This window comes from Protopterus annectens, chromosome 10.part0 (assembly GCF_019279795.1).
Source record: "Protopterus annectens isolate FY-2018-M chromosome 10.part0, PAN1.0, whole genome shotgun sequence".
NCBI classification, from domain to species: Eukaryota; Metazoa; Chordata; order Ceratodontiformes; family Protopteridae; genus Protopterus; species Protopterus annectens.
In genome coordinates this window covers 1458343877-1458367070 of record NC_056744.1, presented here as the reverse complement: position 1 = coordinate 1458367070, position 23194 = coordinate 1458343877, and the positions used below count along the sequence as shown (strand labels likewise).

Here is a 23194-nt window from a genome sequence, read left to right as displayed (position 1 = left end):
GTGATTGGTCGAGTGAAGCTACCTCTCCCTTTCCCTAAGAGGAACAGTCTGATATTAGCTGCTGTTATCCGCCCATTTCCTACTGTTGCAGAGCCTACGCCTCTGTTCAAACCTGGGCTGTCTAGGTCATATTGGGTCTTTATCTAGCTGCAGCACAGAAATGGGCTGTTATGAATGGGACCTTGTGCTGAAAAAACTGATACTGCCTGTTTTTGAGCCGACTGATTCAGTTGACAGTAAGCATCTCTCTTAAAAATTACTTTTCTTATCAGGAAGAAGTATTTAAGAACTTTAGGAATTAATGTATAGGCTGCCATACCTCATATTCCACAATAAGAGTATGACTGAAGGCAAAGTTTTCTTTCTTGTTTAAAGTTTTATCATCAGTTTCTCTGATGCAGTCCTCCCAGCTGCCTACCTTTTAGGTAAACTACCCAAATGCAGGAGTACCATTATTGCACATGATAGACAGGCACGAACAACTAAGTTGCTACATAAGGAAAACGTAGCCTTATAGAGAATTTGATCACCTTTATTTTTTTTCCTTCAGAAATGGGAGGATAAGCTGCCGGTTTCCAAACACATGATCTGTTATTGTAAATTTTTTCATCCTGTCCTCATATGTGAGTTCGGATCTGAGTCCTCTGGTCCAACTCTGCTATTAGCAAGCTTGTGACGACCAAAAAGCTCTTGGGTACCTCCCCTTTACTCATAATGCATCTGTCCCCATTACCTAAGATCTAGTTTGCTGCTTTGCGAAGATGTGGTCGTTCCAATAGCTCTTGGGTCAGATTATAACGTTTTCTTTAATTTCTATAAATATCTTCATACTTTGCTATTTTTTTTGATAGGATAGCCTTTCTATATATTTTCTACCTGCTACTCCATTAGTTAGTTTCTACAATTTTTTTTACTTTCTCCCTTTTAATCTTGTGGTATTTCTTCCCTATTAAAGTTAGTAGGGTTTTCACTCCCTCCTTCTATTTAAAAAAAAAAAAAAAAAACAACTTTCTTTATCCCTTCTCTGGAGTGAGAGCTGTGTGTGTGTGTGTGTGTGTGTGTGTGTGTGTGTGTGTGTGTGTGTGTGTGTGTGCGTGCGTGCGTGTGTGTGTGTGTGTGTGTGTGTGTGTGTGTGTGTGTGTGTGTGTGTGTGTGTGTGTGTGTGTGTGCGCGCGCGCGTGCACTGTATCTCTCCTCCTCTATTATGATGGAGAAGAAGTGCACCAAATGCAGGCATAACATTCCATCTGAAATTGTTCGATCTCGCCATTTGTTCTTACACACGGGGTTCGGAGCCGATCCTCGGCTCCGAGTCGGCCGCTTCACAAGCTCTGCATCTGATAGAAAGCTCGAGGCACAGACTATATCCCATGATCCTCCTCTACCATCCCTCAGATCTAGTTTGCCGCTGCAGCTGATTGCATCAAAAGGAGAGCTCGGGCCAGTTAAAACTTTCAATTTTTTTCTTTTTCTATTTAAAGAACTGTTAAATGTTTTTTGCTAGTATATATATATATATATATATATATAGAGAGAGAGAGAGAGAGAGTGTTAGTGTGTGTGTATACCTTTAGCCAGGTTTTGTGGCCTATAGATATTTTATACATATAATCTTAGGGCTTAGGCCTATTTTTCTTTTTCTGTCAGGGCTCTGACAGTTAGTAGTAGTAGAAATTTAGTAGATTTTTCTAGTATTTCGCTAGTTAATATTTGTGTGCAGTGTTTTGATATTTACTCCCTTATATATTCATATATCTATAGTTACTATAGTTTTTCATAGTTATATTAGGACTATTAAGACTACTAGACTGTTGCCAATTTTTAGCTGTTTATATTTCTTAGTAACTTAGTGTTATAGTGTCTTAGAATAACTTTTCTTGCTTGATAAAGTTTGTTCCCTGTCAGCTATGTCTGAAAAAGTTAAATCAGGGTTCAAAAGGTGTCAGTGTGGACAGAAGATGTCCATTACTGACAATCATGCTTCCTGCGTCTACTGTCTTGGCCCTCTCCACCTGCAGGAGGACTGCTCTATTTGTCACTCCTTCAGTGGAAGGGTCATGATGGAAAGGCGCAGGAAGCTGATAGAAAGGGGCTTACTAAAGCCTGAATTTCAGGAAGCCTTGGAAAAGGCTGATCAGACATCTAAGTCTTCGAAGGGGTCGAAGACTTCGAAGGTATCGGAGCCCAGGTCATCGGCTCCGAGCACCTCATCTAAGGTTCGGTCGCCGGCTCTACAGACCTCGGGGCCGAGCACCGAGCGATTATCTCTCATTGAGCCTCAGGTCTTGGAGCCAGTGTCGGAGATGTCTCCACCCTCGATCCTTCAGTCGGTGACATCTTCGGCCCCTTCGACCTGTTCTTCCAGACCTTTATTGGATACTGATGTGGATCGTGTGGTACAGAAGCTCATGGAGAATACGGCTCTGTCCAAGCTAACTGCAGTTTCGTCCCAGTTGGTTTCGAAATGGAAGCCCTTCCTGTATCTCCAGCAGATCCTCCTCCGAGACCCCTCGAGTCTTCGGAGCCGGGAGAAGAGGAACTGATGATCGTGGAACCCTCGGCGCCGAAGCCTACTTTTGTGCGATCAGCGCCACTGACCTCGACTCCCTCAGAGCCCATCGAGGAGTCACGGAGCCGACGGTCTCTCCTTGGTTCCGGGCCGAGAGTCGAACCGAGCTGTCGGTTCCGACTCTTCCTCTCGGAGCCTCGGCTCAGATTAGTTCGGCTCCGTCCTCGGGGTCGGAGCCCATGGTCCCAGTTTCGGGGAAACTACCGTGCTCTTCGGACCCAGTGGAGTCCTCAGCCCGGGGCTTCGGTGCCTTTAACGTTATGAGGAAGGTCTTGTCTGAAAAGACATTCACCTCATCGGAGTCATCTTCTCCTTCCCCTAAAGGGCCACGTTCTGTTTCTGCACCAGCGATCCCACCCAAGCGTAGAGACCCAATGCCTCAGCCAACCCCAGAGGGTGTCCCCTGTTCCTCGTAAGCTCACCAGATGCCACCTCTGATGAAGTCTCGAGGAAAAGATTGTGCTAGAGGAGCCACATTGATTCTCCACAAGAATCACTCACATCGGACACCGATTTGGAGGAGCCAGAGGGGTCCCCACGGTCCCCCTCGGAGGATGTCTCATTTGCTGACATCCTGGAGATCTTGAAACAGAGGGGTGATTGGCAGACCATTGCCCCCACTGAGGACGAATCGGTGTTGCTGAAGGCATTTGGGGCTCAACCTTCTACCTCCTGGGTGACCCCGCCCTTCGATGAACTAATGGATCTGAGAGCTCGAAAGGTGTGGGCGACTCCAGATACAGTGGAACCAGTCCCTAGGAAGCTGAACAAGTATATTACTGCCCCCCCGAGACAAGACTTATCTTACAAAAGGAGTCCCAGTGGATGCTATGGTGGTAGCGGCAGCCACGAAGAAGGAAATGTCTGAGTCATCTTCCTCTGTTCATCCTCCTAATAAGGATTCCAGGATTATGGACAGATACAGGAAGCGCGTTTTCAGTTCAGCAACTTTTTCCATGCGTTCGCTGAACTACCTCACGCATTTTACATGACTTCAGAGAGATCTCATTAAAGAGTTGGGAGATACTCTCCAGGGTAACATAGATGCTGCTGTCTCCGATAAGGTAACAGCACAACTCAACACCCTCACTTCGATAGTAAACTCATCCATGAAGCTCAACTCGTATGCGGCCGAAGGGTCGAGTAGGGCTGCAGCTTCAGCGATCGCTCTACGGAGGCAATCCTGGATGCGCCTTTGCTCCTTTGCGGAAGCCTTCAAGTCTTCCTTTACCAATGCCCCATTCGATGGTGCCACCCTGTTCAGTCCCAAAGTGAAGGAGACTCTCACTCGGTGTGAGCAAGAAGGTAAGACCCTGTCTGCCGTAGAGGTCCATTTTTCCGCCCCGACCAGACCATACCCCAAAGGGCAAAGAGGCGGAAAAATGTGGTTCCGAAAGACTCAGGGATCTTTCCAGCCCACACAGAGCGATGCCCCCTCCAGAGGCAGATGAGGAGGAGGCAGGAATGGAAGACGGTGCCCAAGCGGCAGAGGGGGTCCGCAGAACCAGGGCGACAGGGATAGCGTCCCTGGGAAGCCCTTCCAGCACTCCTGAAGGGAGGCCCGACTGTCATACTCTGGAGGCAGTTGGTGGTCGCTTAGCTTTATACCCAGAGGCCTGGCTGTCTTACATCGGATTCTTGGGTAAAAAGCGTAGTAACCAGAGGATACAATATCCCTTTTATCACCATACCCCCCCCCAACAAAAGAGATTTCCAGATGTTCCACCCAGTCTGCGAAATCAAGCAGCCGTAGAAATAAAAAGGCTGCTCAAAAAAAGAGTCATCCAACCAGTCCCGGTGGACCAGATAGGATCCAGAACTTACTCAAGGTTCTTTTTAGTTCCAAAGAAAACAGGGGACTGGAGGCCGATTTTGGACCTCAGCAAACTCAATACCTTCGTAAAGAAGGAAAAATTCCAGATGGTCACGCTACAGTCGATACTTCCCTTCCTACAGAAGGACGATTGGATGTGCTCTATAGATCTCAGGGATGCTTACTACCATATCAAAATGGCCAAAGCGTCCTGAGATCATCTGCACTTCCGGCTGGGAGCCAGTCATTTCCAATTTCAAGCACTGCCCTTTGGTCTCACCTCAGCCCCCAGGGTGTTCACCAAATGCATGGCAGTAGTGGCGTCTCACCTGAGGCGGTTAGTATTCCAGGTGTTTCCATATCTAGATGACTAGCTCCTCACCGCCGCCACCAAGCATCGTCTGTTACAATCCAAGGAATACACGATCAACCTTTGTTCCCATTTAGGGATCTCAGTCAGTTTCAAAAAATCTGCCTTATCGCCCTCGCAGCATATTTCATTCATAGGGGCGGAATTAGACACTGCTAGAATGCTGATCAAACTCCCACAAACAAGAGTATCAACCCTCAGAGACCAGGTCGCTATTCTGATTCGGAGCAGAAAAGTTTCTGCGGCACAAGTGCTGAAAGTGCTGGGCTTGATGTCAACCACGTTGATTGCAGTTCCCCTCGGCAGGATGCACATGAGGATCCTCCAGTGGCTCCTCTTCACGCAGTGGTCATTCCAACAACTCCCTCTGTCTCACCACATCTCGATCACGGAATCTTGCAAGCAGGATCTTCAATGGTGGCTAAACAGCCAGAATCTGATGATGGGTCGTCCGTTTGTATTACCCAGTCCTATAGCCACAGTAACCACGGACGCTTCCCTGATGGGGTGGGGGGGACTTTTTCAGGGGAGAACAGTCCAAGGAGAGTGGTCCAAGATAGAGTACAATCTGCATATCAATGTTCTGGAGCTGAGAGCAGTGTTCCTAGCATTGCAACACTTTCACGAGTCTCTACCTCTAGGAACAATGGCAGTTCAGACGGACAATATGTCGGTGGTCTGGTACATAAACAAGCAGGGTGGAACCAGATCTTATCCATTATGCAGAGAGGCCCTGAGAATTTGGCAATGGGTGGCATCCACAGGTCGTTTTCTAATAGCAACGCACATCCCGGAGTCATCCAACGTCATTGTGGACAGGTTGAGCAGAGCCATCCTGTTACCTCACGAGTGGTCCCTGAACAACCAAGTGGCTGAAAGGATTTTCCGCAGATGGGGCCAGCCTTGCTGCGATCTTTTTGCATCCCCCTTGAATGCCAAATGCAGAAGCTACTTTGCCCTTCTTCTCTCTCCAGGGGGTGCCCCCAGGGATGCACTAGTGCACGATTGGCCCCCGGGTCTCCTGTATGCTTTCCCTCCTGTCCCCTTGATTCCCAAATTTCTACAGAAAGCCAGGAACCTGGAAAGGACGATCATACTCATAGCTCCATTCTGGCCTCGACAGATCTGGTTTCCCTTTCTTCGTGCCCACCTGATGGAGGAACCATGGATTCTGAACCCGGAGCCAGATCTTTTGACTCACTCGTCGGGAGTTCCTCATCCGTCCCTACGATCCCTCAAACTGACAGCTTGGCTGCTCCACTTCCCAATTTAGCCAGGTCAAAGTTTTTGTCTTCTTCAGTACAGCACATCCTACTTTCTTCTCACAAACCTTCTACCAGAAAGTTATATAAAAGCAAATGGAAACGTTTTGGTTGCTGGGCGTCAACACAAGGATTAGATCCCTTGGTGGCCCCTATACACAAAATTCTAGAATTTTTATCCACACTGTTTCATGAAGGGGCCTCTACTTCTATGATAAGGGTGCAATTAGCGGCCATATCGAACTTCCATGTAGGTGAAGGGGATTCTTCAATTATGTTGCACAGGCTTTGTAGGGCCTTCATGAAGGGTACCTTTCACCTTCGACCACCCATCCGCGAACCGGTTTCCCCATGGAATTTGAATTTGATGTTGTCTCAGCTTATACTACCACCTTTTGAGCCAGCGTCAACATGTTCAATTAAGTATATGTCATGGAAGACCCTATTCCTCATCACTATTACCTCGATTCGTAGAATTTCAGAGCTACAGGCACTGTCAGTCAGACCGCCATACATGATTTTTCACCCAGACAGAGTTTCCTTGTGTACTAATCCGTCCTTTCTCCCGAAGGTATGCTCTGTACTTAACATTAACCAATCCATTGAACTACCCACATTTTTCAAAAATCATTTAAACAAATTAGAATACATGCTACACAAGTTGGATGTGCATAGACAACTAAGAATTAATCTGGACAGGACAAAAGACTATAGAAAATCAGACCAACTGTTCGTGTCATTCGCGGAGAATAAGAAAGGCATGGCAGTAACCAAGCGGACATTATCCAAATGGCTTTCGGACTGCATAAATTTTGTTCATTCTGCTTCAAAGCAATCACTTCCATTCAAACCTAAGGCTCATTCTAACAGGGCCGTTTCTACTTCTTCTGCCCATGACGCTCTTCTTCCGTTGGATACTATTTGTGCAGCGGCTACATGGGCAAAACCTCATACGTTTGTCGCTCACTACAAAGTAGACAGGTTTTCCAAGGACAGAGCATCTTTTGGTTCCACTGTACTCAGGAACGTTCTTCCATTGTCACCCAGGGTAACGGAGCTAGGGACGCTACCCGTGTGTAAGAACAAATGGTGAGATTGAACAATTTCACATAAAGAAGTTATGTTCTTACCATAGCGTTCCACGTGAATTGTTCATCTCGCCTTTGTTCTTACGTCCCCTCCCTCCATCCCCCACCACGTTCTGGAAGAACGGGTATGACTAGTGTCTGGTTGGTTTGTCTACGTTGCCTTCTCTACCCAATCCTCAGTAAGTAGCCTGTTATCTATTTGCCTATCTGAGGGTGGTTCTAGTAGTATTCAGCTTGAAGTGTGTGTGATGGCATGAGAGTTAGACTCAGTGATTAGTACTGCTTTCTGGTTCTTGCAAACTAGATCTGAGGGATGGTAGAGGAGGATCATGGGATATAGTCTATGCCTCGAGCTTTCTATTAGATGTAGAGCTTGTGAAGAGGCCGACTCGGAGCCGAGGATCATCTCCGAACCCCGTGTGTAAGAACAAAGGTGAGATGAACAATTCACATGGAACGTTATGGTAAGAACATAACTTCTTTTTTCAGCAACTTGCATTTTTTTTGCGTGTAAGGGTACATGCTGATTACCATTATAGGTGCCACAATGTGTACACAGCTCTTTTGATGTACTTTCACTTGCCTGTACTGTCATGTTATACACTGTTTAACACTGTGCTTGACTAGATTGTATGCTAAATAGTTGTAAATTTCTGTCTTGCAGTTACTGGTGATAAAATTAATTTGTAAAGCTGTTTGCCATTGTTTGGCATGTCTAAATGTGAAAAAAGCATGATTGTAAATGAAAAAAATGTGACAGTTGTCATAAGCAACATTTTGTTTGATAAAGTAGTGAACTCTTAACATTGTTGTTTATATGCTAATAGTAGGTTTTCACTTCACTAGGTTTAGAAAGAAATCTACAGTAGCTGATTCCTTCAATAGTCTAGTTCATAAGCATGGTGCTAACCAGTTCACAGAAGGTGAGTACATGGACTCCACATACAGCATTAGAGTGTTGTTTATTCTTTTGTTAACCATCTTTTCAGGAGTGACATGGAAGCAGAGCACTAGCTGGTTAAGTTAAGTGATACGCTCAGACTTGCTCAGTTTGCAAAAGGAGGCTGAGGAAATGAGAGGAAGAACTACAAGACAAATCTCTAAGCAGTTCATAGACTTTACCCTGTATGCTAAACAGGTGCCCCAGAAGAAAGTTACGGCTTGAAATAGTCTCTTTTTATTTCCCTAGCAAAAAAGAACAACAAAAAAAAAACAGTCTTTTTAGCTTGAATGAAGTTCTTAAGCCACTGTTGCCTGAGATATAGTCATAGAATTAAATCTCAAGTTAATTACTAACTGTGTAGTTTTCCTATTGATTGGCTTGTACTGAGTAAATATGTAGTTAAAATCCCTGAATGAATGTATGAAGTAGCAGATTCATTTCATGAGTTGTGATAGTTTAATGGATTAATGTAGTTATTCCATGGGGGTTTGTCTTTGTGACCCCCACCCACTGCTGTAGCAGCCATGAATAGGTGTGGTCTAAAATGAAATATTGTATATATATATATATATATATATGTATATATATATATATATATATATATATATATATATACAGAGAGAGATAGCTATGTATATATATTTATATTTATATTTACACACACACACACACACACACACACACACACACACACAAGCGCGCGCATCCTTTAGGAAATCAGTATCAGAAACTGCAGAATTCTATCCAAAGTCATTTATTTCATAATTTCATCTCAGCTGTTCACCACACCATTCTATGGGATATCCTCCCGCAACATATAATTACCAAACAAGCCATTATTCTAAAATACAACTGCCAAACGGGTCTTACTCCCACTTTGCTGTAGCACCCTATTTTGGCACAACAGATTCCATTCACCTTTTCAAAAGTTACTGTTTCACTCATTAACTATCACTATCTGTGAAGTGGTTGAGAACGGTAATATTGCATGCTGTTATGGTTATGGAATCTGCTTTATCTCTTCCACTGTCGGTAAGCTTACAGCCAGAATACCCTTTTGAATCTGTGTATTGTCTTGGATTACTGCCTGTGCTCCCTGAAGTTATGGACGTGTTCCACTGACCTGATTGGGAGAAGTTCCATTTACTCCCACAGCTTTAACCCAGTTCATTATGATGGATGTTAGTTGTGAGTTGGGGAACCTTATTTGGGGGCAGCTGTGATCCACTGTAAGTAGAACAGCTTCAAGAAACAGCTTTACATCAACATCCTGCAGTACTGTGTAGGATTGCAAGCATTATAGGCCTTGGGAAATCTTGTGAAGTAAGAACTCCTTACTAGGCATATGGACAACCAATTAATTATTTGATATCTAAACTGTTGGGTGGTGTATGCTCTGCTACCCCTCCCTTCTAGGAATAAGTGTAGTCCAACTCCACAAGTGGGGATCCACCTTGGATCCCGGGAACTACCGCCCCATTAGTCTGACGAGCCTGATCTGCAAGGCCATGGAATGTATTATCATGGAACTTATAAACAAAGACATTGGCAACTTTAAAACACTGGACCCCACCCAGTTTGGGTTCGTGAAGAGCCAATCTTGTCTCCTGAACCTGATTGGCTTCTTCGAATCAGTCTCCAGAGCCGTGGACAAGGGTAAGGCAGTCCGCACACCCTATCTGTACCTCGCCAAGGCCTTTGACACCATCCCCCACTCTGGAATCATAGATAAACGTACTAAGCTGGGCAGTAATACGTCACTCGATGGGTTGCCAACTGGCTTACTGACAGAACCCACACTGTAAAAGTAGCTGACCCCAAATCCAGCTCTAGACAAGTGACAAGTGGAGTACCTCAGGGTTCAGTCCTGGGACCTCTCTTATTTGGCATCTACTTCTCTGAAGTACAGGCCAACACTAAGGGACTCTGGCTAACCAAGTTTGCAGATGACTGCAAACTGGGAGCCATTATTGAATCCCCAAATGATGTGGATACTGTACAAAAGGGCCTTACAGAAACAGATGCTTGGTGCCAGAGCCATGGGCTCAAGCTCAATGCCAAGAAATGTATAGTTATCCCCTTTGGGAAAAAACATGTACCCGTGAATTACCACATAGGTGGCAGTACACTAAACACCGAAAGTGTGATAAGAGACTTAGGGACACAGGTGGACAGTGGTCTCACCTTCAATAACCACATCGCCACAACAGTCAGGAAATCCTTCTATGTGGCACACCTCATCACTAAGGGCTTTTCATCCAGAAAAAAGGAGGTCATTGTCCCAATGTACTCATCCTTCATTAGACCCATTATAGAATACAGTGCCCCATTTGGTATGTACCTCTCAAGACATCTGCAACAACTGGAAAGGCCGCAGAAGTACCTCAGTAAAAGAATCACAGGCCTAAAGACGATGCCCTGTGCTGACCACCATAAAACCCTCCAGCTATACTCTGTCGCATATCATCTACTCCGAGGCGATCTCTGCTTAACACACAAGGTCATGTCAAACCCAGAGCTGCTGGACATGCTACACTTAAAAAAGTCCCAATCCCTCAGAGCCACATGCTCCAGGGATCTAAACCTTGTCATCACAATAAAAAAACATGCTGGAGGGGAAGGTTCCTGACCCAGAGACTCCTCAGACTCTGGAACAGACTGCCCATACATGTCAAGCAGAGCGCCTCTTTGGCCCTTTTCAAAAGGAACCTTGATGATTGGATGGGAGAAAGGAAATTCACCCTGGGGATCACGTCAATCACCCAGCTAGACAGGGGTCCAGGGAAGTAAATAGTGTGGGAAGAAATAGCCAGGGAATTGTTATGGCTAGGCTTGTATAGGCCCTAGGGCCGATAGCCTAGTACCAACCTATGAACTTGTTTGGTAGGTGGACATCCATTAAGATATTTCTCAGGTGACAGTCCATTTATTAGAGGCTCATAGATCATGTAGTACAAATTAAGCTGCTAAGTAAGTCTCCTTCTAGAATGTTTTTTTCAATATGTGGGGCATCACTAGGTCACACTCCTCTCTACCCTTCTCAAGCCCTTCTCCTTTCTTCAGAACAGGAAAGGCGGACATTGGATGCATTCTCCTTGGACTGAAAGTACTGCTTATATATATCTTCTCTCCATTCACTCTAATTTCGTATCTGCTTGCAGAATTCAGATCAGAATGCACACAGCTCATTCTGGTTCCACAGTAGTATCTGGGAGTATCACATTTCATGTTTTTCAGCTTCTGCCTCTCCTTGGATGACATCACTTAAGCAGTGAATGATCCTGTCATGCAGCAAGATGGTTGCCTCCATAGCATATGCTTGGATTACTATTATTATCTTGAATCCTTTGTTATCTCCTTGTGGATATTTTAGAGTTTCTGTAAATAACCCAAACACCACTTAAATGTCAGATTTATGGTATCAAGTAGAAATGGCTGCATATTTGTGTGAGGACGTATTCCGTTCCTTTTGTTGTTAAGATCTGTGCATCTTTCCTCAGACATATGTTTGATCTTGGCCTTTGTTTGAAGTCAGAGTGCATGTTGCTACCATCTCAGTGTACCATGATCTGGTGAAAGACAAAATTCGGGTTTATTACAAGCTGATTAAGTTGTCTTTAATGACAAAGACTTTGTTTCTTGTAGTCATTACATATTCCAGGTAGAATTTTGAGCTTCAGAATATGAGTTATGAGGAATCCTATGTTATGCTTCATAAAGGCTGGGTGTCTGTCACTACTGGTTATTTACTCCCAAAGCAGATGCCAGAGCTCCCATTCTGGTAGTCTTTCTATCTCACAGTGTTCTTCTCAGGAATGGAATCTAGGGACATCCATGGGCAGAACTCCTTGATTTAATGTTTGCAGGATGCATGAAATTACAATTATGGAAAGGTTATTAATTTCCTTTGTTCTGTTTAAGAACAGTAATGCATTCGTCAAGCAGAACATAGTCAGATGAGCTGCTGACTGCATTGCCTCTTGCCACCATTTGTCTAATTGGCCATTAGCAAATGTTGTTAAGGGTAATTTTGCCTAGGGTTAGCTGATTACAGTGTTTGGTTCAGGAACTTGTCCACAACAGATATCTGCATCACAGCCATTTGGTGTGTTGTGCATGCTTCGAGTCTGTGTGTGACTACTGAAATAAAAATAACTTGAACGGCTAAATGTCAAACTGGAAACAGCGAAACAGACATTTAGCAAAAACCAACAACGTTGAAAAGAAAGTCATCGAATGACCATAATCACCCCTCACCCCCCAACTATATATACCAGCTCCGAGGAAGCAGTACAGTGGGGAATAGGGCAAATTTAAAAGGTTTCCCTTCACTTACCTTATGCATTGCATTACTTCCTGGTTGTTGGCCAATTATGGCCATTTGATGAACTTATTTTCGAAACTGTTAGAGTTTGCTAAATGCCCCTTTTTTCTGTTTCTACAATTAGCCATTCAAGTTATTTTTATTTTGATAGCCCAACAAAGACCCCATGTCTTCACTAAACAATAAAGTTTGAACTCCCATTCTTGGAGCAAAACTTCCTTTATCACTTCTTTGCTGTAGGACTAAGCCTTCTGGCTATCTAGATGGCAGGGAATGATCCCGCAGCTGTTCATCAAAAAGCAGCTGAAGCTCTAGCTTTGGTGCAAGACATGGCTTCCAGTAATCTAGACAAAAAAATAAATCAAACGTGCTTAGAGGTGACTAAAATAAACAAAGCATTGAAGTAGTATATCCAGTAAAGTAGCAAAAGGCTGGAAAAATGGAAAAAGCTTTAAACAGCTATTCAGATGAAGTGATAAAACTGCAGACGTCAGAGGTTAAAATAAAGAAAAGACTGGCTGAGTATGAGACTGCATCAGAAGAGATGTTTCAAAAAATAGGTTGAATTAGAGGATAGAGCATGTTGGGAAACTATGAGATTTTCTGCTATACCAGAGAAACTGGATGGAACAAACAATATTAATTTTATGAAAGTACAAATAAGCAACTGGATGGTATTCCACAACAGGAGAAGAGCACATTTATTCCAGCAGTCAGGAAATGTTGAGAAGCAGGTGTGAGATTCAAGCTGCTGTATCCAGCTGTCTTCAGAATATTTTTTCTTGGAGAGTCAAAGTAATTTTTTCATGCAGAACATACTAAGGAGGAAATATAAACGTTTATCCAACAAAAAGTGAGCTATCAAATAGAAGGGGGTTCTGCTTCTTATTCCTCTGGTATTAATACTCGTAGAGGGACTATGCCAGTGAAACGTTTTCAATGTTTCAAAGGAAAATCTTTTTGAGACAGAAAAAAGCGCATGGGTTGACTGGAAGAACTAGGAGTACATTGGAAATGAGCCAGAGACTGTGTTTGGGAGATGGACATTAACAGGAAGAAAACCCGGAACTCAGAAATTAATGAATAAATGTGGGATTACAAAACATCAAACACATTTGTGAAATATGACAGAACAAGAAAACCTGGAAATATTGGACATTTTTGACTTTGTAAAACTTGTAGGGGACTTCAAAGTATATGCCCTATTTCACGTCATTATAGGTTCATAGGTTGGTACTAGGCTATCGGCCCTAGGACCTATACAAGCATAGCCATAACAATTCCCTGGCTATTTCTTCGCAGAATATTTACTTCTCTGGTCCCCTGTCTAGCAGGGCAACTTGCGTGATTCCCTGGGTGAATTTCCCATCTCGCATGCAATCATCAAGGTTCCTTTTGAAGAGGGTCAAAGACGTGCTCAGCTTGACATATATGGGCAGTCTATTCCAGAGTATGGGGAGTCTCTGGGTCAGGAACCTATCCCTCCAGTATGTTTTGTTCATTGTGATGACCATGTTTAGATACCTGGAGCATTTGGCTCAGAAGGATTGGGATTTCTTTAAGTGTAGCATGTCCAACAGCACTGAGTTTGACATGGCCTTGTATGTTAAGCAGGGATTGCCTCTGAGTAGGCAATATGTGACAGAGTATACCTGGAGTTTTTTAGATGGTAAGCATAGGGCATCTGCTTTAGGCCTGTGATTCTTTTAGTGAGGTATTTCTGTGGCCTTTCCAGTTGTTGCAGATGTCTTGTGAGGCACATACCAAACGGGGTGTTGTACTCTATAATGGGTCTAATGAGGGATGAGTACAGTGGGACAATGACCTCCTTTTTTTCTGGATGAAAAGCCCTTAGTGATGAGGTGTGCCACATAGAAGGATTCCCTAACTGTTGTGGCTATGTGGTTATCAAAGGTGAAACTACTGTACACCTGTGTCCGTAATCACGCTTTTGGTGTTTAGTGTATTGCCACTTATGTGGTAATTCATGGGTAAATGTTTTTTCGCAAAGGGGATAACTATACATTTCTTGGCACTGAGCTTGAGCCCATGACTCTGGTACCAAGTATCTGTTTCTGTAAGGCCCTTTTGTAGAATATCCACATCATTTGGGGATTCAATAATGGCTCCCAGTTTGCAGTCATCTGTGAACTTTGTTAGCCAGAGTCCTTTAGTGTTGACCTGTACTTCAGAGAAGTAGATGCCAAACAAGAGTGGTCCCAGGACAGAACCCTGAGGTACTCCACTTGTCACTTATCTGGAGCTGGATTTTGAGTCGGCTACTTTTACAGTATGGGTTCTTGTCAGTAAGCCAGTTGGCAACCCATCGAGTGATGTAGGGACTAATGCCCAGCTTAGTAAGTTTATCTGTGATTCCAGAGTGGGGGATGGTGTCGAAGGCCTTGGCGAGATCCAGATAGGGTGTGTGGACTGCCTTACCCTCATCCACAGCTCTGGAGACTGATTTGAAGAAGTCAATCAGGTTGAGGAGACAGGATCGGCCCTTTATGAAACCAAACTGAGTGGGGTCCAATGTTTGAAGGTTGCCAATGTCTTTGTTTAAAGTTCCATGATAATGCATTCCATGGCGCTGCAGATCAGGCTCGTCAGACTGATGGAACGATAGTTCCCGGGATCCAAGGTGGATCCCCCCTTGTGGAGTGGGATAACTGTAGCTGTGCACCACTCACAGGGCATGAAGCCTGAGGTGAGGCTATGATTAAACATGACGATTAGGTGAGGTGCCAGGTCATTTTGTAGTTCATGTAGTGCACTGCCTGGGATGTCATCTGGTTCCATGGATGCTGTATTCTTAGCTTTGGAGTGTGCGTTTTTTACCTGTGTGGCCATGATTACCGGAATTTGGCAATCTTTTGTTATTGAGATGGGCCCTTTAGGGGGTGAGAGGGGGGTGAAGTTGGCACTGAATCGATCTGCCAGGATATTGGCAATATCCTTGGGATCAGTATATTTAATGCCATTCTGTTGTAGCTCAGAGCAGATCTGAGCATTGCCATTTAGATTCTTGACATAACTATAGAATGCCTTGTGGTTGGCCTTGGAATCTTTGGTAATTTTATTTTCGTAACTAGCTTTGGAGGATTTTATGAGAGATCTCAGCTTCTTACTGAAGTTGGTAAGGGAGTTTTTTACATCCTGGGATTTTCGTTTTTTCTGCAACAATTTCTTCTTTCTGCTGTATAGTTTGTTTATGGCAGGGGACCACCAGATTGGGTTCCTTATTTTGGAGGAGACCATCTTGGTTCTGTTTGGAATGGCATGATTCATGCACGAGTGGATGTGCTCGTACAGTGCCTTAGTGTATGATTCAGCAGTCAAACTTTCAGTTCACGTCTGTATGGGTGTCATGAAGTTTGTCACTTCTGACTTGAGTAGCATGAAGTTGGCTTTGGAGAAGTTTGTTATGGAAGTTGCCCTACTGGGGGGGTGGGGGTATGATGTAGATGTCAAAGGTGATTAGCTTATGGTCAGACCTAACCAAAGAGGGGGTAACCACTGGTGTGGAGCATCGATCTCCCATGTTGGTAAAGACCAGGTCTAGGATATTGGAGCCCCTGGTGGGATTATGGATTAGTTGGTCCAGGGCATTGGAATTTATGAATTCCAAGAACCGTTGAGCAAAGGTATTGGTACCTGAGTAGTTTTTCCCAATTAATGGCAGGGTAGTTGAAATCACCCAGTATTAGGGTGTTTGGTTGTATCTTAATGTTTTCTAGTATGTTTAGAAAGATATAGTGAGAATCTTGGAGCATAGTCGGGGATCTGTAGCAAGCTACAATTCGGATTGCAATCTTACCTAGTGTTAGTTGCACCTGTAGAATTTCAGATGCATTGTGTTGGGCAACTAGCCTGGAGGTGTGAATATCCTTGGTGAATATTGACACTCCTCCTCCTTTAGTGCTTTGATCCTGGTTTGGTGGCCGAAAAGTGTGGTAAGAGTTGTAGCCTGGTATTGCAGGGGTGCTCTCTGGAGCCTTGAACCAGGTCTCAGTTACTGCATAGATATCGATGTTCTCCATTTTTAGGAGTGCCTCAAGAGAGTGCATTTTGAGGTTTATACTTCTAGCATTGAATAGCATTACCTTCAGATTTTGCATGCTTATATCTGTTATGGTGGTGATTTTGTCCTTTGAGCCTTGCCTAAAAAAGGCACTAAAGGGGTGGCAAGACCCTTAGCCAGTAACCTGAATCCCAGGGGCGACAGGTGCAGACCATCTCTGGCAAAGCATCATGGTTTGTCAATCATGTCGTCCCATGCAGATAGATACTGGATCCCCTTTGAATGATACCAGAAACCTAGCCAATTGTTGAAGTCAATCATTTTGTCCTTATACTGTGGTATCATTCTGGGCGAAGGCAGGATGCTGCTCAAGGCTAGGGTCATATCTGTTTGGCAGAACATTAAGAAGAGGGGAAAACATAGGAAAGAGGTAACTGTAAGTAAAGCAGTTTTTGTTCTTAACAGTATTTTATACTACATGACATATACTGCATGTTATAAAGAAAAACTTTTTCCAGTCATTTTTGTGTATAATAGGGATACTAAAGTTAACAGGTGCCTTTTTTCCTTCTTTCTTGCTTCTTGTTCAATTTTAAGAAACGTAGGCACTGGAATATAAAAAGAAAAGAAAGCCTGGACAAAAGTGCATGATGCAAGTAAAGTTTATGAGATGTTTCTTACTTTTGCATATGGGAATGACTGGATTAAGGCCCTTGACTTGATCTAATAAGTTTTAAGGGGAAGAAAGTAACTAAAACAACAGTGAATGAAATGAAAAGTTTTCCTCTAGCAAATAAATGTTAACAGTGCAACATGAAAATCTTGTAGCTGAAGGCAATTTTGTATCTGGTTCTCATGTTTCTATGCATCAAGCTGATAAGGGCAATAAAAACAGAATACTCTTTTCTTTCAATGGCTAAAAGATAATGTTTTCTGAAAGCATTCAACTGATTTTCTACGTCCGGGAGAGGAATAAAGGTAAGACAAAAGCAACAGCACTAAGTATAAGTAGAAGCACAGGCTGTACCATGTGTCTTTGCATGGATAACCTTAATTATAGGGCTATTCAAGGCTGTGATTATAACTGTCAATCTGGGACAGTTCCTATTAGGAGGGTTAAACTTCATTATTTGAAGATGTACATAATTGTGTGTGTTTGTATTAAGCTGATAGGTTATGTGGAGTTTCTCAGGTGTGTTTGTTTTTATTTGACGGTTTTCATTAAAACAAAAATTCTTGTAATATGCGACATAAGTTCAAATGCATATGATGGGAAACTATTGTATAAAAGTTCAACCTGTCAAAAATTAGTGTATGCATGTGACACAAAAGTTGAAACTAGACATTTAAAAAAAATCTGTTATATATAACAGGTGAGAATAATAACTTCTTATCATAATGACAGCACTTTCCATTTTATCTTTAAATATGAATGGTCTCACAGGTATGTACAAAAATGAAAGAGTAGTGAACGATTTTTAAAAATGCAGAGTGCAAATAGCTATGATACAGGAGACACATTTAGAAAGAAAAGAGCTTGTGAATTTGATAGAGAAAGGATTTCAGCAGAATATCTAGGACAAAGGAAAAATGGAAGTACTTATATTAATTGCTAAAGGAGCTTCAGTAGCGATAGAAGAGCAGAGAAAAGATAACAACAGTATATTTGTAGTAGTAAGGCTATTGACAAGGGAGGAAGATTACACTGATATGCATTTATATTCCACCTGAAACTGTTACAATTAACTTTAAGAAAATTCTGAGAGGAATAATCAGCTTTACTTATTGGTGGGGACTAGAATTTGATTTGCAACAGTGAGGATGTATTTGGGGGGTGTAGAATGGAAAAATACCAAAAGAGGGTAGATTTTTAAATACAGATGTTAAGCTGTCTATCTCGCCTTCATTTCTTGCTTGTTGGGATCGGTGCCTACCCTTTGCTCCAACTCAGCCATCTTCTATAGCTCGAGAGCTGTTTACTGGCTCGAGGCTACCTCTTATCCCATGATGCCTAGCGCTAGCTACCCAGATCCCATTTGCCGCTTCACTGCGAGGTTCGTTGTTACTGGCTCAGGCTCGTGTAAGTTTATTATAATACCTTTTTAGCAGATTAGGGTTTCTTTTTTGTTAGTTTAGAGTTTTTGACATAGTCGTTAATTAGTTTGTTGTAGTTTTAGTGTTATTGTATTTTTCCCTTAGAACTTGTTTAAATTATAGTTATTCCCTTCCCCCCTCCCTTTTTTCCTATCTCTACTTATAAGTAGCGTTTTAGTATAAGCCTTTCTCTTTTACTTCTTAGGGAGCCGTTTAAGTTAGAGACTTCCTAGTATAAAAAATAAATAAATAAATAAATCTTGACTCTAGTTATCGTGTTTTTGGTTAGGCTAGTGTCTGTATTTTTTTGCTGTTAGGGCCTTTGGCCAAAAACGTTTCAGTGTTAGGTAGCATTCTCCACTGGATATGTCTAAAGAATCCAAAGTGTCTGGATTCAAGAAGTGTGTTTCATGCTGTCAGAAAATGTCTCTGACAGATGGGCACACTTCTTGTGTCTATTGCTTAGGCGCAGTACACCTGCAGGACTCTTGTTCTGTATGCCACGCATTCAGCCCAAGGGTTCTGCAGGAGTGCAAAAATAAGCTTATCTTAAGGGGTCTTCTTAACCCCCAGGATTCACCGGCCAAGGCTCAGCCGGTAAAATCTCCTAAACTGACCATATCGTCGGTTCCCAGCTCAGAGCCGTCATTGGCCCAAGCATTACCTACTACTTCGGTTCTGGCTGGAACCGAGGAGGCTGCCTCCCAGTCGGCTCCACCAGTATCTTCGGAGCCGTCTCGGACTCATAAGAGACCGAGGTCCCCTTCTCTAGAGTCTATACATTCAGCTCCTCGGTCTCCCCTGTTGCAGAGTGACCACAGTCACAGATCCTCCCACTCCTCTCGGTCCTCTAGATTCTCGGATCACAACATGGAGAGAGTGGTCAGTAGGTTGCTGAAGTCGCAGGCACTGGCCAAAATGTTGTCCAGCCCACCTCAACAGGTGTCAGCTCCATCTGCTTCCATCGATGTTCTTCCTCCGACTCCTTTGAGCTCAGAGCTGGAGTTTGTTGGGGTTCGAATCGTGGAACCGTTGGCACCGATAACGATTTCCCCTTCGGTTCCATCGTCGGCTCCGATCCCCACGATGGTGCCTTCTGTCGACGGATCTGGGCGCCGAGGCTCCCTTGTCGGCTCCGAGGGGGTGAGTGGCATCGGACCCTTGTCTGACCCCGTTCGCCCTCTCAGAGCTTCGGCGCAGGTGAGCTCAGCTCCTACATCAGCCTCGGAGCCGTCCCCCTCGATGCTGAGGAGGATTCCAGTTTCCTCGGAACCGGAGCCTTCTTTGCATCATGGCAGGGATGCCTTTGATGTCATGAGGAGTGTACTGGCCCCTGAGTCAGCACCACGTTCGATCCCACTGGCTCCGTCCCCTGTAGTGCCTGCGTCAAACTCTGTCCCTCCTCCAGACCCCAAGCGTGGGGAACCGACGCTCCAGAGCACCCCACTGGGTGTTTCCTCTTCTTCCGAAGCCTCCCCTGATCATTCAGAGGAGGCCTTTCAGAAGAGGAAGTGCAAGAGGAAGCACATTGACTCCACTGAGTCTGTCACTTTGGATACAGATTTGGATGAATCGGAAGGGTCTCTGAGATCCCCCTCTGAAGATGTTTCCTTTTCGGACATCCTAGAAATGCTTAGGCAGAGGGGGAACTGGACTGCCCTAGCCCCTACTGAGGATGAATCCGTATTCCTGGATGCTTTCGGTTCCCACCCTTCCACCTCCTGGGTGTCTCCGCCCTTCGATCCACTAATGTCAGTGGTGGCTCGAAGGGCTTGGTCAGCCCTGGATACAGTGGAACCAACCCCGAGGAGGCCCGGCAAGTTTATCACTGGTAAACAGTTCCTTACCAAGGGTGTTCCCGTAGATGCCATGGTAGTAGCAGCGGCCAGTAAAAAGGAGTTAGCGGAAACTTCTCCCTCTGTCCATCCTTCTAACAAGGAGTCTAGGACCATGGATAGATATGGGAAGCGTATGTTTGCTTCAGCGACCTTTTCCATGAGGTCACTCAATTACTTATGCCATTTTACCAGGCTTCAGAGGGATCTCCTGAAAGAGCTTGGAGATACCCTCCAGGATCCATCAGCTGAAGGGGCTCAAGCTAAAGTGGCTTCTCAGCTGGCGACCCTTAATTCGGTAGTTAACTCCTCCATGAGGCTCATTTCCTATGCAGCCGATGGTGCGAGTAGAGCCGCAGGTACAGGTGTGGCCCTTAGGAGACATGCATGGATGCGGCTATGTAATTTTGCAGAGCCTTTTACAGCGTCATTCACCAACACTCCCTTTGACGGTTCATTTCTGTTTGGACCACAGGTGAAGGACACTCTTACTAGGTGTGAACAGGAAGGCAAGACTCTCTCTGCCATGGGAGTCCGTTTTTCCACTCCTTCCAGACCATATCCCAAAGGTCTGAAGAGTGGAAAAATGTGGTTTCAGAAATCCCAGGGAGCACATAGTGATTTTTCCTCCAGGGGCAGAGGAGGAAACAACAACAACAGATGCCGCCCTCAGGGCAGAGGGGGTCTGCAGAACCAGGGCAGCAGAGAATCCTTCTCTGACAAGCCCTTCTAGCATCCCTGAAGGGTTGCCCGGCTGCTCGTCTTTGGAGCAGTCAGGGGAAGACTTTCACTGTACCCAAAAGCCTGGCAAGACATTATGCGAGACAAATGGGTACAATCAATCATATCTGGAGGCTATGTAATTTCCTTCTTCCAACCTCCCCTACTGTCAAGCAAATCCCTTCCAGATGTTCCACCCTATCTGAGGGCCCAAGCAGTCATAGAAATTTCAAGACTGTTAGGAAAAAGAGTCATCCAGGAAGTCCCGGCAGACCAACTCGGATCCGGAACTTACTCAAGGTTCTTTTTGGTGCCAAAAAAGACAGGAGACTGGAGACCAATACTGGATCTCAGCAGACTAAATAAGTCTGTTCAAAGAACAAGGTTTCGGATGGTCATGCTACAGTCCATTCTACCCTTTTTGGGTCAGGACAATTGGATGTGCTCAGTAGATCTCCAGGATGCGTACTATCACATCAAGATGGACAGGCGCTCCAGGAGATTCCTTCGCTTCCGGCAGGGAGCCAGTCATTATCAGTTCAGAGCTCTGCCCTTTGGTCTCACCACAGCCCCCAGGGTGTTCACCAAATGTATGGCAGTGGTCACAGCTCACCTGAGGCGTCAAGGATTCCAGGTGTTTCCTTATCTAGACGACTGGCTCCTTACTGCTACTACCAGGCATCAACTCCTTCAAGCCAGGGACTATACAGTCGCAATTTGTGCCCAGCTAGGCATTACTATAAATTTCGAAAAGTTTGCCTTGTTGCCCTGTCAGTCTGTTACCTATATAGGAGCAGATTTAGATACAAGAAGTATGTCCGCAAGGCTACCGCCAGTCAGAGTGGCCTTGATTCGGCAGCAAGTTCATATCCTCATGGAGTGCAAAAGGGTACAAGTCAGGTTGGTCCTTCAAACTCTGGGTTCTATGGCAGCGGCAATTCTTCTTGATACCTCTGGCCCATTTTCACATCAGAATCCTTCAGTGGCTTCTCTTCACACAGTGGTCCTTTCAACAGCTCCCCATGTGTCACATGATCATGATTACAGAAACATGCAAAGGACACCTTCCCTGGTGGGTGGTCTCCCCACTAGTGTCTCAGGGCAGACCATTCATCCAGCCCCCTCTGGTTGCCACAGTGACCACGGATGCCTCACTGGTAGGGTGGGGGGGGGGCATTATCAGGGCAGGACAGTCCAAGGCACTTGGCAGCCTCAGGAGTACCATCTGCACATAAATGTCTTGGAGATGAGAGCCGTGCTACTAGCTTTGCAAGCACTTCAGGGCTCCCTCCCTCCTGGGACCATTGCAATTCAAACGGACAACATGTCAGTAGTGTGGTACATCAACAAGCAGGGGGGAACCAGGTCCTACCCCCTATGTCTAGAAGCACTCAGATTCTGGCAGTGGGCGATTTCATCCCAACAATTTCTGATTGCGACGCACATCCCTGGGAAGTCCAACGTCATAGCGGACAGGCTTAGCAGAGCTATTCTCATGCCTCACGAGTGGTCTCCGAATCAGGTAGTTGCGGATCTGATCTTCCGCAAATGGGGACAGCCTTGCTGCGATCTGTTTGCAACCCCCTTCAACACCAAATGCAGCAACTACTTCTCCCTTTTACCGCTTCCCGGTCACCCTCCCAGAGATGCTGTAGTCCATGATTGGCCTCAGGGACTTCTTTATGCCTTCCCACCATTCCCACTCATACACAAACTCATACAGAAAGCGATATCGTTGGGTTGCAAAATGATCTTTACTGCACCTTACTGGCCTCGACAGATTTGGTTTCTGTTCCTGCACCGTTACCTCCTCGAGTAGTGCTGGACACTGCATCCTATTCCAGACCTGCTGATTCATCAATCAGGAGAGCTGCATCAATCCCTCCAAACACTGCAGCTCACAGCTTGGTTGATCCAATTCCAACCCCAGCCAGGCTTCCCAGCATTTCCCCGGCTGTGCATGAAATTATTGTCTCCTCTCACAAATCGGCTACTAGGAAGACGTATGCTAGCAAATGGAAACGTTTCTCTTATTGGGCAGAGGCTAGGAACATAGATCCCTTTTCAGCCCCAGTTCACAAGATCTTGGAGTTCCTAAAGGAGCTTTTTCACTCTGGGTCTGCTTCTGCCACAATCAGGGTTCAACTAGCGGCCA

At 44.7% G+C, this 23194-nt stretch overlaps 1 protein-coding gene across 1 annotated transcript in view; it reads left to right on the top strand.

Moving 5' to 3' along the window:
- Window positions 1-23194, top strand: part of TTC39A (tetratricopeptide repeat domain 39A) — a 2407335-nt gene that overhangs the window by 1086594 nt on the left and 1297547 nt on the right. Inside the window, exon 4 of the mRNA XM_044086086.1 lies at window positions 7949-8025. Coding sequence (XP_043942021.1) covers window positions 7949-8025 — 77 coding nt within the window. The remainder of the gene's footprint in view (window positions 1-7948; window positions 8026-23194) is intronic.